Raw genomic sequence first — 14,129 nt, 5'->3', positions numbered from 1 at the left:
GTTCTTAAGCCTTCCAGTCTACCAACATTATAGTTTGGAAATTTGTTCAACTAATATAGTGATGAATGACTGTCCATGAAGGGATAGGTGATGTTATTCTTACGGAGAGATAATTTCTTTCTCAGTAAGCATTCATTTTAAGTGCTGATTATAAAGAACAGTGATGAAGGAAGAAGAAAATAACTACACAAGAACTAATAAGAAATCTAGAATTCATAATTCTTACAATTGATGTAATCAAAGTAATCCACATGGTTTATAAACCTGGAGGTTTTTTCACCTTCTGCATGAGTTTGGTAGAAGTAGAGATTTTTTAATTATTTTTTTTTAAGTGTTAACTGTATGTTATTTCTATAGAATAACTATATGCTATTTCCTTGTTTCCTTTTGTATTTACCTGTGGGTGAACACGTGGAACCTTTGTTCCATTACAGCTTGTCTGGCTGTTGCCATTACAAAAAAGTCTATGGTCCAAAGGAAACCAAGCCCTTTGACAACCATGCAAGTTTCACAAGAAAATTCAGGCAAATTCTTTAATTGCCTGATATCTTACACACCCTCTGGGATGGAAAAAAAGCAGCTCCACCAGCAAAAGATACATAATTTCAATATCAATTAGAAATGGTTCTTAGTAACACAGACATGTTTACTTAATGACTCACTTTGCCTTAATTACACAATAACAAGCTGTTGTGATTCCATCCTGCATTACTGTATATGGTCTTTTTAAAATGAATTATTATTTCTATAGAAGATAAAAAACCTTAACTGCAGGAATACATTTTTATACCATCCCCACAGCTTTCTTATTTTAGCTGACCAGCAAGTCCCATGTTATGAAAAAGAAGCAGATTTCTGATGTTGAAAGACACCATGGTCATGCCTCTTCACTTCTTCTAGCTCAATCATTGGGAATTTTACTTGTTTTTCAAACCATTTGGCTACAGTGAGAAGCTGCTTCTCCTGGAACGAGCGTCCAATGAACTGAAGCCCAACTGGCAAGCCTCTCTCTGAGAGAGCTGTAGGAACATTTACAGCTGGCAGTCCTGGAACAAAAAAAAAGATATGTAGGCAGACTTACTATTAAACAAATCCAGCTGGAGTAATTTTTGTAACAATTCTAAGAGAACAACAATGACAAAAAAAGATGTAGAGGAAATGAACTAATTAAAACAATCTGAGTCAATGAACTAAGGATACTGCTAGGTGATAAGAAATTAGAGTGATTTAGGGAGTCAGCATCCTCTGAAAAGAAAGCCAAGTCTCCTTGGAAAAAGATTTTGGTCTCTGGAACTTGAATAGATTCATCTTATCTGCAAGTCCACACTCAGCTCCAAGGTGCCCCACTTCAAAATTTTACATTTTAAAGCATTTAATAAATACGCTAGCCTTATACCTAATTATCATAGTAAGACTTAGAACACAGGGGTAAACCATCTTTATTCTAAATGAAAGGTTAAATAGCTGAAGGAAATGGACATTAAAAATGACTAGGCAGGGGAAAACCTAGTTGAATTCCTGTCCCTACTCACCAGCCATGTTTACAGCCTGTGTTAGGATGTCATCTTGCGCACTACGGGTTCTGTTGTCTTCTTTGATGAATTCTGTATATGGTACTGCATCACTCAGAGTAGTAGGAGTGAGTAAAATATCAACACCACTCCTGAAAACCTTCATAAAGTCATTGGCAATGAGACGTCTGACTTTCTGTGCCTTGACAAAGTAATTCTCATAGTTCCTAGAAAGAAATATGGACATGACGGCATGACACTAATTCCAGAAAATACAGAATTTCTTAGTTCCAGTAGAAAAGACAAGCCAAGTATTCCTTTTGGTTAAAAGACTAACAGTGGCACTTGGCTTTTTGATATAACAGAAGCTTAGTCATCAAACATGGTGTTTATGGTCTCCTAACAATGAAGCTGTTAGAGAAAGAGGAGGTGAAGACATACTCCTGAAGAAAGGTGAAGGGAAACAAAACCCTAGTTTACAATAATTAACTAAAAATTAAAACAACATTTTATGACCATTTTGCAATTGAACTCTGCACTGAATTTCACTGCAGGGCAGCATAGCAAAGCCTAGAAATATGCAGGACTAGAAAACGGGCACTAACCATTTAGGGTTCAATTCAACAAGATACTTAAAGTATGTGAAAAAGTCACATCATCTACAGAGGACTTAAAACTGTATGTGTGTGTAGTGTACTACTCTGTAGAATGCTCTAAAGACTTTATCTTTTCCTAACCTTTTTTTCCTTTATGTAAATATGTGGTCTATTGATTTCTAAACTGTCTTTAAGCAATTCTGAAGCAGAAACAAATTAGTCAGCTTTATGTCCCATTGTTCCTTTTAACTTCATATGCAGAACTGACAAATGTGGAATCCTTAAATTCAGAGAAGTTCAGTTTCAAAAGTAACTGCCACCTAAACCCACAGCTATTAAAAAAAAAACTGGGGGGGGGGGGGGGGGGGTAGGGAGTATTAACAACCACTATATGCCAGAGTGTTCATAGACAAAACCACTAAAACTGCCTGTGCTATCTGCAAACTTACTGAGGGTGCACTTGATCTCCTTGTCCAGATCGCTGATCAAAGTATTAAACAGAACTTCTGAACAGTCACCTAGTAATTTGGCAGATAAGTAAGATAATTTTTATCTATAAAATGCAACATTCACATCAGTCACAGATGCTTCTTCTCTACTGTTTATTCTAAGAGTGCTTTTGAACCCCATCCTGTTCTTCACAAGTCATTTATTGAGGACAGGAGCAGGACTCTCCAGTTCAATCTTGATGGAAGCCAATTGCATATTTCTTCACAGAAGAATGAACTACATGAATTTTAAAGCAGCCTTAGGAAATCTGAACTGGAATGTTTCAGCCAGAAGGAGAACACTTGGCAAGAGGATCGGCATTCCATAAAAGCTGGTTGTTACATACCGACTGACAACGTTCCTGTCTCTGAGAGCAACTAGAAGTCACATCTGATGAAACTCTTGCTGACAGAGCTCTTTCTGTGGTGCGCTTGCTTTGAGACTGATTACATGACTAATACTTCTGTTAGTACCTTACAAACTAAGACAAAGAAAATCAGCACTTTTACTAACATAAATTAGGACTGCTGGATGAGGATTTAGCTATATAATACCTACTGAACTGCTAATAATATTAAAATTTGAAAACTAAGAAAAAAAAAGTCAAATTGATCCACTCACCAGCTTCTCTACATGAGCTGGATAAAAACCTGTCTTCTGTAAAGACATCAGTTCAGTACCTTTGCCAAATGCCTTCCTTTCCCTGTATACTGAAGCAAAGAGGTATAGTTCATTTAACGGCCATATGTTCTGGCTTTCTTTAGAAGACCTCACTAGAATGCATCAGAAGTTTTTCTATGCAGTTTTAATGACACTAATAGCTAACACAACTTTTAACACTACGACAGTAATACTTTGGTATGATTTCAATGTCATACAATAGGATAGGTTTTTCCTTAATTTAACTAATGGGTGCTAATAATACTCTATTAAGGGAAAAAAAAATAAAATCACCAGCTTGCTTTACTTATTTAATTCAGAAGGCTCATCAGCAATACTAAGGGAAACACTTTTGTTCATTATTAGCAGTTCAGTAGATATTATATAGCTAAAGCAAGAATAATAATGATACAAGTGGCTACTAGTGTAAGGATGATTGTTTTTCATGTCACAAATGACAAATAAGCATTTGCTTAAAAAATTATTAACTCGGCAAATTTAAGTTTCAAGATGTTCCACTTACTGTTTCAACAAGAAATAGTTTCCTGACAGAATTCTTCCTCTTACAACATCATTAAAGCCTTCTCGTCGTGTTGCAGCATACATACTTTCTGTGGACTTGTTCATATCAGAACGGTGTCCTGAAAAAAGCAATTTGGAAATTAATACTTTTCGTAATCCTTAAGATTTAACAACATAAGGTAATGTTAGACATAGTAATATAATAGGCCACTGTTTGTTGCAGACTGACATGCTACTATTCTGGAAAACACAAAGCATATTTCTGATTTATTATACAAATATTAAACAGATTTTAAGCCCAGACACTCGTGTCTGGAAGTGAAATACATTAAACAATGCATTTAGTTGCTTATTTTTATTTATATAGAGTTTCTACTCTTTTCCATCTCAGAGAAATAACACCAAGCATTCAACCAAGAAAAGCGTAACTATTAAATACTTCTAAATGGCAACCAGCAATGTTTCTATTGTCTGAGAAAAGTTTTTTCAAAAGCCTTACCATATTCCAGTCCATCAAACCTGGCCATATTTGATGCCACTTCTGCTGCGCACAGCACGTGATAGCAGACAATTGAGTAACGAGTGTGTGGTAGACTCACTTCAATTACATTAGCACCTGCATTCTTAAAGAGATCAGCAGCCTTTGACCAGAGAGCCAGAATTTCACTAGAAAGCCCTGGTGCATGATATTCCTTAGAGAAAAACAAGAAGGGAAATGATTTTTACATATCAGTTTACTTCTAATGGCAACTAAACTGCAAATACCCCTTGCTAAAAATACATCAAAACTATTACCTCACCACTATATGATATTAAGTACTTATTAAAGTTTCTTCCATCTACTAGACATTACACAGTCAAGCAGTATTAAATTAACAGGATTCAATCCTCTTAGGAATATTATGTTCATTTCAGTAGGATCAACCCACATATCACAGACCATGGAATTTTCTCCTGAAGAAGAAATTGCCCAGTTATCCACTTATTTGCCTATACTTATGGAGACTGCACTGAGCTGCTCTGCAGTTCATGGGTAGAAACTCTTCAGGTTTAAGTCCTAATACTAGGGCTGCTCTGAGTAGGAAAGATTAAAAGAAATTACAGCCACAGCATATCAGCAGCAATTGGCATGCCACAGTGAAACAAATGAAACAACCCACCAAAGAACTATAATCAAGGGGTTGGGAGGAGACTTAGATAAGCTATGTTATGATAAGATAAAGATATTCTATTGAATTTCTCTATTCTTGAAGATATTTGCTTTAGTTCTAACTCACAATGTCAAGGTTATAATACTGATTTCTGAGTAGCTATGACCCATGTTTAACATATGCATGTATCTGTTAAGAATAATCTGTAGCAGTAGAAAACAACTGTCCAAAGGGTACGAATAATTAACCAATAGCACTATTTCATATTTATGAAAATTAAACAGTATGCAGCTAATAAATTTTATAGGCATGTCATTTTTGCATTTCACAGATCCCGAATAACTGGTCAGTGGACATCTGTTTACCAAATTAAATCTTTCGGTATACCTGTTCAAATAGGTTCAAATACTGAGATTCAAACCAATAAATGTTATCCACACTGTTTCGTTGAAGGCAGAGCCTTTGCTAAATTAGAAATAGGCTGAAGTCTGAAATATTGTACCTAAATTGCAAGTGTCCTTAGAGTTACAAACACGACTTAACTGCATAAATCAGAGGCAAGATTACAGCTGTCTTTCAATCCTTAGTAGAGCTCTGAGAATCACAGGTCCCTGTGTCACCCCATTGCCTTGAAAATTCTGCTTTGTATCAACACAGTGCTATTTAGAGAAGTATTTCAAAGCACTGCACAAACCAGTATTAAGAGCAACTTGTTTGAGGTTATACAGGCAACTGATGAAAGCAACAGAGAACCAAGAACTGAAGTTCCCCATTTCCTTTGGAAATTCACAGCAGTGCTTCCCACAATGACAACAAAATATTTTAAATGAAGCAACCACATATGCTTACTCTGAATCACCTGCACAGGCAACAGAGCACATACTGCTCTTTTTCAGGAGCTGCTCATGCGGTCTTCACTGTTTTAAACCATGAGAGACTGGGAAGTGGTGAGCAAGACAAGTATTTTTTTGTCGAGTGTCCTATTTACCATTCCTGTCCACAGTTTTTGACAGGACTTAAATGGTACCTTTGGAATTCCTATTGAGAGCTTGCTGACATCAGTCAAATTGGGTAGTTCAAATGGCTTAAAGCTGTCCTGAATTGTGGTAGAGTCTTTAGGATCATGTCCAGCAAGTGAACCTGAAATATGACATCATGTATGAACAAGAAAATGTACATAGCCTGAATTCAATTTGTTTTGAGACAATGCCGCAAACAAAGATATGTTGTACACAAAGACATATGAAGTAGTAATACCTAACACAACTGCTGCATCATCCACACATCTGGTTAGAATTCCTGGCACATCCATGGAGTTCACTAGAGGAATGAGACCATGGCGAGAGATCAGTCCATATGTTGGCTTTAAACCTACTACACCACAGTGAGCAGCTGGGTTTCGAGTAGATCCTCCTGTGTCTGACCCTAAGGCTCTATAGTTTCAAAAGGGTTATTATTAGTAAAATAATACAGAACATTTCCAAATAATAAAAATGTATGGCTTTAAGATGCATGGATTTAAAAATGCATGAATTATTCCAGATTAGAAGTCATAATCAGCCTAAATTTTAGTCTGCCCCTTATGGCTGCTATTTTTTTACCTGTTCTCCTTTTTTTCCTAGGGTCTTTGAATTAGCCAACAGGAGAGCCCAGTTCTCTTCACATAGCAGAGGTAGATAGGTAGAATTTAGACTATCTGAATATGCCCCTAAATATCTACTTCTACCTTCTCCACTGGTCTGTTCCAATACTGAGGCTCTGAAAGATAAGCCTCGTTATTTTCAGACATTAGTCTCTTACTCAGTAGCTAATATGCCATGAAGCAGCATCTTCCAGTATACAAATAAAAAGCAACACAATACGTTTCTTGCTTTTAACAACAGACAATAATTTGCAAAGCCTAGGATGTTTTTCTTGTTTCCAAACCTACAAAGCATAGCATTATAGAATGCCCATGTTACAGTAGCTTAGGTGCAATTTTTAAACACAGTATATATTTTTATTTGTTGGTTGGTTTTTTTTTTTGGTTGTTTTTTTTTGGGGGGGGTTCTTCGTTTGTTTTTAAGCGCTTTTTTTTTCTTTCACAGGTGAAACTTTGCTCTTTCAGAATTGAAATTTTTATTTCAAAAATTGTAACGGAATTGCAAATTTATACTGAAATGAAACCTGCTCTTATTTTGTTTTTAAATATTTTAACTCAAGCACCATTTAAAAAAGTAGACAGCCTTCATCCAAATCTTTGTCAAAAATAAATGAAACTTCAGAAGGAGGTACAATTTTTCTTGAAGTGATTATGTGACTTTTCCCATAGGCATCTGTTTCTGTTGGTTGAACCAATTCAATCGACTTTGCTGAAGAGTATTTTTTTCAAAGCTTTTGTAACACAAAACTTCCTCTGTTTTGTAGCATCTCTGTACGTCCAAATCCCAAATTGAAAATACAAAGACTGGCAGTATCCCTGATGCTTGAAAGAAGCTAATAGAGAGGATAAGCAATAGGTTATAGACATTAAAATAGTTGGACGAAAAAAAAATCTTCCCGATTTGACAAAGTGCTGAGCAGTGCAAAATAGGAGTTCAGCATGCCCAGCAATTTAAGAGATGGTGCCAGCCAGACTCTGTCAGGATCAGCCCATTCTGGCTCAGGACAAGGACCAGCAGTCCCTAGGGATGGCTGCACTAAGTCCAGTTTCAATAGCATTAAAATGTTGAGTAGACTACATCCTAGCAGAAGGCAATGAGATGGAGAGGTATCATTTAAAAATCATAAAATAAAATGGGGTTTGTATATAAAACCATAGTATTTTTTAAAAAAAAAAGCTGTGATCAATGCTAGCAAAAAGTATTTTAGCAATAGACACTTATAATATAGTCTATAGGTAAATAAGGACACAGTAGCTAAAGAGCCTTCTTTAACAGCCACCTTCCAGTTAAGAGCACAACTGAAATAATCTTCTACAAAATGTGCTCCACAATGTAGCTCTAAAAATTGTGTAAAATGAAAGGTATAAAGTTTTAAGGATCAGATTTCTTTTAACAGTTGTATGGGAAAGATATCATAGACAACTGATTTGCTAAATATCATGTTGCTATTCCACACAGATAATAACAACTGTTAAACTAAAAAACAAAATCTAAAATCTCCGAGTAAGTTCCTTTAAAAAAAATAACCCCAAAACCAACCAAAAAAAACCCCAACCAACCAAAACAACAAGCCCTCAAACACTAAAACTGTCTCCTAACCTTTTAAAACAGACAAGTTTGTATCTGTCTAGTAAGTATCTGTGTATCCTTTTGTTGAGTCAGTGATTTGAAAGCTTTTAGATCCCAAATCTCATGTATTATTATTTAACTGAGACAAAACAAAAGAGAGGAGAAAATATTATTATACTGCTACATATAAAGGGATCTCCTCACTTGTTGAATTACATTTTCAGTGTGTATTTGTGTAACACTTACGGAGGAAGAGGACATGTCACAAATCCCATGTCAATTTTAAGAGTTATGGGGAAATAGCAATAAAACTGTTCTTTTACTGACATTATTATTTTATTGCATGCAGTGCAAAGTGGTCATCTCATTATGCTGAGTAATACTAAAAATGAAAAAGCCTAGATTTTCCTACCTGGATTAATTCTGGCGTTGTGATATGCCACAATTGAACTAGGGATGCTGAAATGATTCTTATGTGCCAGTATAAATAACCCTTGCATTTCAAATTAGATTATGAGAAAATTATAAAATTAAAACATTCCAACATATGTTGATATATTTAATGAAACAATTTTAAAAATCCTCTTACGCAAAGCATGTGAAAGATGACACAGCAGCTGCACTGCCTCCTGAGCTTCCTCCCGTTATTACCCAGTTAGAATTTTCATCTTCAGGATGGGATTTAGGGACAGGTTTTTCCTTGTACTGTCTTGAATAACTCCAGGGATTTCTGACTGGTCCAAATACCCCATCTGTACTCCCAGATCTAAGACAGTCAGACAGGACAAATGCAGACAGAAGTGACAGATGTCAAACTGCATTCCCCAATCTTTTATTTATTTTCCTCCTAGCAAAATTGATTTCAATACAAAAAGACGATGTTACACAGAAATGTAAAGTTTCTGATCTTCATCCCCTTCTGACAGAGAAACTGAACTCATGCCTCTAATTTCTGCTAATGCCACTGAAAAGAAGGCAATCACAAAAATATAAAACTGATTTAAGCTATGTAACAATAAAGCTGCACATCTACTTCAAAATAAAGGTCTTCTGGCTTCCTAATGCTGCATTTGGAAAAGACAAAACACGACAACAGTCTTGTGACAAACCATGCTAATAGAGAGGGGTGGGAACAAGCACTTCTCTGAATAACACACTATTACTTGCTCTTTAGGCCTCTCCTAAGGCCACTGCTCCCTGGTTCAATGTGACTGGCTTCTCAAAGTGGTTTCAGTCAGCTTGTGGTCACCAGAGGCAGAAGCAGCGGTACTTTCCTCCTACCTCACAACCTTCACCCCATGTTACCCTCTGACTCCAGGGTGCCACTGTTACCAGCCAAATCATCAGACCTAGTGGGTAGTTGACACAGCAGTTGAAAACTACCCATCATTCTTTGGAGCTAGATCCGCTCCCTGCTTGACCTCATGGTAGACCTGTGCAAACACAGACAGATGAGAGGCTAGCAGTGGGATAAGCCTTTTTAGGAGAACCTTGTGCTTTAATGAGTTTAGATCAGATGTAATACTGCATAATCAGGTTTTTTTTTTTTAGTGTGCCTTTTCCCTGCTCTTCCTTTGAAGAGTGTCACTTTGACACAGAAATTACTTTATCCAAAAAAATACAGCCAAAGTATTTCCACCCTACCTATGGGAATTCCCAAGCAAACCTGATTCTGGTCAAGAACACAACAAATACTGTTTCATACTAACTAAAGTCCCAGACATTCCTTTTGAGACACGACAATTGCAGTGACAGAGACTCCCATTGCTAACAGCTCAATGCTATTGCCTGCTATAGCTTGGCTACCTTCACTGATTTGCTGGAGAATCAATTTGTGAGAGCATTTTTCAGTGCACTCCCAATAAGAAGTCGCCAACATCAGCTTAGGCAATTTAAAGTATTGCTCTAGATTAGCCTGTTTGCAGCAAACCATGGAGTACTCACACAAATAACTCCAGCTGCTGACCAGCAGAGGCACAGACAGTGATCAGGGGCATGATAACAATCAGCTAAAGGCAAAAAAACCCAAAACCAACCCAGTAAGGAATAGAGAAAAAGGCAGCAATTAATTGGTGGTGTAACCAATTGTACTAACATACCAATGGATCTGAAGAAGTCTGCTTGTCCTTGGCCTTCTGCAAAGGCTGCACCATTTCCTCCCCCTCAAACAAAGCTGTAGTTGAATGCTATGTTCATAAAACTCAGCATTTATACTAGTTATACAACAGTATACATGCTCAAGGAGAAATCCATGCAACTCTATATACTCTTCATGGGTAAGTATTCATTATTTTCTACCCTCACAGAAGAGGAGTTAAGGATTACAGGTAGATTGGAACAGATGGTGTGTATTCTATTTAATGTGCAATCAACACATAAAAAAATAATATGCATCACTCACCCCATTGCAAATTCATCTAGGTTTGTTTTTCCTAAAAGCACAGCTCCCTGATCCAGTAATTTCTGAACTACTGTAGCACTGTAAGGAGGAATATAACCTGAAAACAATCAGAATGATTAAGAGTGATTGGTGAGATACAGCTGATTTTTATGATTAGCTACTCTGAACACTTCAAAGTTGTCATTATTTCTGCTGAAGAACTGTCAGTTCACACTGCTTCAAGATAACATGAGTAATTTCCAAAATGTAACAAAGTAAACCAAATCCTGGTTTGTTTGCTGTATCTCTTTTTTCCCTTTCTCCCCTTCACAATTTACAACCCAGTAATTCTGAATTATATATTTCTAGAGCATGGAGCTAAGACTTCACAAACGAGTTACCACAAGTGTAGCAAATTACTGCATTCAGCCAATTTGCAGGAACTGTCTAAAATTAGACGAATGAAAAACAGCTCTTTAGAGAAAAGTGCTAAGATATCTTGAATTATCTCTGGTTACCATGAAATAAAGGAACGTATGGTTAACCGCAAACTGAAATACTAATTTGCTATCCTGTGATCAAACATGTGCACCCATAACCACTTAGACATTACATAAACCAGGATGAGAACCATGACACTTATAGATCTCAGGTAGCAACCAATTCCTTCTTCAACTACTGACAGCGGTTTCTACACCCCTACTCTCAACGGGAACAACACAGACAACACCACTCCTAATACTCTCAGCCACAACATTACAATCAATCACAATGAGTCTGAGAATGTGCTTTTAAGGAAAAACATCTCAGGTAATACTACTTTTTAAAAAATGGCAGAGTCATATTTTCTTTCATAGAATCACAGAACAGTTTGGGTTGGAAGGGATCTTAAAGATCATCTAGTTCCAGCTCCCTGCCATGGGCAGGGACAGTTTTCACTAAACCAGGTTGCTCAAAGCCCCATCCAATCTGGCCTTGAACACTGACAGGGATGGGGCAGCCACAACTTCTCTGGGCAACCTGTGCTAGTGCCTCACTGGTTTCTTCTGCTATTAAAACAAACAAACATGATCAGATTAGGCTCCTCTTCCACAAAACTTTTCAGTTGTACTTTGTCCAGAATATAACAGACATAAGAAATGTTTTCTACTTTTGCTTCTACTATAGAAACAGTCTAACACCTTGAAAATGTTCATGGTATGTTAACAGAAACAATGAGCTCGGGAAGCTTCAAAAAATTAAAGAAGCCTTATAGGCATATCAAGAACATAGAGAAAAGAATTGCTAAAGTAAGTCTAATCCTCCTAAGCCATATGAAAAACTACTTAAATCAACAATTATCAACAGAAAACAAACAAATAAAAAAACCCACTTTCTTTGGATTTTGCTAGACAGAACAGTACTGACTGCTCTCCTGGAAACCTAAAGGTCACATAAAGGAGAGTGTGAACTATAGAACCATTTTGTTCTAGTACACATGCTATAATAAACAATGCTGCATTAAAAGCATGGAATTGTGTGAACAAAGGAGATAATGTGCTTGCAACAAGAAAAAGGTGCATCTGTAATACCAGATGAGCTTGGCAGAAGAAATCAGATAAAAGTATTTCCTCAAATGAGCTCAGCTCATTTTTTGAAAATATTTAGATTTCTGGAAGACTCCACTCCATAAACCCTCTCAAGAAAAGAGCAAGAATATTAAAATGAGATCTGATTTTACTTGAAAAGCTCTACTGTACCTTTTAGCATCTCTGATGCACATGTTGTCTCAATGCCAGCTGTACTAAAGTTGTCCTTTACTGCAACAGGAATTCCATCCAAAACACCCAGTGGCTGACCTGCATTGGGAATTATTGCAAAAACCCCAGAGATTAAAGCAAAGCATGCTATGTGTATAGCCTTCTTACCAAATACAGTTCATTTTACACACCCTTCTGGGTGTTATTTGGAAGCAAGAATGCTACCCATCACTTAGCATTTGAGGGTTGTCTGTTACATTTTCAAGAATGTCCCTCCATTCTAACTCTAGCACTCAGCATTCTGCTGAAACCAGACCTGGCCCCACAGAGCAGAGCTTTGCAAATGTGATTAAACCCACAAGACAGGCAGCTGCTATAGGTTAGCTATCCCAGAGGAGCCCTTACCTCTTCAAATATGATCATGCAATGCTTGTTTCAGCCATAAGTGCTGTCTACACCTACTCAATCCCTAGGCTGGGAGCCCTAAATGCTGCCCACCTGACACATGGAGTAGATACGATCTTAAAAAAAAAAGAACAACAAAAAAAAAAACCCCGCAAAAAGAAACCAAAACCCCGAAGCAGAGAAAAATCTTCCCTAAGTGATTATCCACTATCCAGAAAAAAATGCCTATGTCAGGACGCAAAACACAATTTTCTTAAGCTGCCAGAGGACACTAAATTTCACCCAGAAAGGAAAAAAAGTACCCCACTAGGTGAAATTTCTCTTTTCTGTCTTCTGGGATAGGCAAATGAAAATGAGGATGGTCAGCCTCTAAATGCTGCAGATAACAGGACTGAATGCTGTTCTCTTCACCCACTAATAACTGTGATTCACAAAGTTGCTTTATTTTCATTAGCTTTCTTAACTGAAAAGCTGACAGGCTGAGCCAGGTGTTTGTCTACCCCAGCCAACAGGTTGCAGAAGACCGCTGCATCTTCCCCTTTACGGTAACTGTTGGCTACCAATTCAAAATAAACTGCTGAGGGAAAGAAGAGGCAATCAGTAGCAGCAGTGCTGCTCAGGAAGCATTGAGCCTATTTATTTAATTTGCAGTGCCTGGCTTGGTCCAGGTTTTGCCTCCAATTTTGGACTGAATATGCTATCTACACCTTCAAGCATGCACTCACAGAAGCTTCAACCACAAGCCTCATCCCCTTAACAGTCAAACAAGTAGCACATACACCTGCTTTAAGAAGAAAAGGTACTTCATCTAACACAAGGATCTCCTCCGAAACAGCTTTGTAAAGACTAATATTATCACAAACATACCTGCTCTATATCTTTTCTCTGATTCTTCAGCCTGCTTCAACGCAGTTTCTTCCGCTACGGTAATATAAGCATTAAGGAATTTTGTGCTTTTGATCAGGCCAAGGCACCGCTGGCAAAGCTCCGTGGGAGAGACATGTCCTTCCTTCAGAGCTGCCGACACCTGAAAGCACAATCCCCCGGCTTTCAACGCAGGCAGGTAACAGAGCCCACCTCGGGGCGTTAAAGCGCGGCCAAGAAGAAGCCCTCAGGAAGGGCTCCCCCGGGCCCCGCTGCGGCTAGCCCCCTACCGCCCCGCGCTTCTGGAAGGGGACAAATGAGGCGACACCGCGGAGGGCCCGCTCGCTCCGGTCACCCTGCGAGCCCGCACCGCCGCCACTATCACCCCGCTCCTCGGCGCGGCGCGCTCTCCCATGCCCTCCCCACCCCTAGCCGCGGCAGCTCACAGGATGGGCTGGCACCACTCACCTTGCGGAGAGAGGCACGCAGCATAGCGGACCACTTCCCGCCGCCTCACAGCCGCTAGACCTCTATAACCCTTCTCCCGGCTGGGCGGCTGGGCGCCGCCATCTTGCTGCAACACCGAGAGGTGCCATTGGC

General features: G+C 38.3%; 1 protein-coding gene across 1 annotated transcript; it reads right to left on the bottom strand.

Moving 5' to 3' along the window:
* Nucleotides 1-608: 608 nt before the first annotated feature.
* QRSL1 (glutaminyl-tRNA amidotransferase subunit QRSL1) lies at nt 609-14,058 on the bottom strand. Its single transcript, XM_057404699.1, has 11 exons — nt 13,998-14,058; nt 13,533-13,692; nt 12,261-12,359; nt 10,543-10,639; nt 8,731-8,907; nt 6,187-6,362; nt 5,957-6,069; nt 4,278-4,470; nt 3,780-3,897; nt 1,533-1,738; nt 609-1,046 (listed from the first exon to the last, which is right to left on the bottom strand). The coding sequence occupies exons 1-11, from the start codon at nt 14,019-14,021 to the stop codon at nt 835-837; spliced, it is 1,575 nt and encodes a 524-aa protein (XP_057260682.1). The 5' UTR covers nt 14,022-14,058; the 3' UTR covers nt 609-834.
* Between the last annotated feature and the right edge of the window lie 71 nt (nt 14,059-14,129).

Source organism: Pezoporus wallicus, unplaced genomic scaffold (assembly GCF_028554395.1).
Source record: "Pezoporus wallicus isolate ANWC-B61680 ecotype Strahan unplaced genomic scaffold, APGP_CSIRO_Pwel_v1 contig_6923, whole genome shotgun sequence".
NCBI classification, from domain to species: domain Eukaryota; kingdom Metazoa; phylum Chordata; class Aves; order Psittaciformes; family Psittacidae; genus Pezoporus; species Pezoporus wallicus.
Note: the sequence above shows the minus strand (reverse complement) of the source record. Positions and strands in the feature narration are given on the sequence as shown.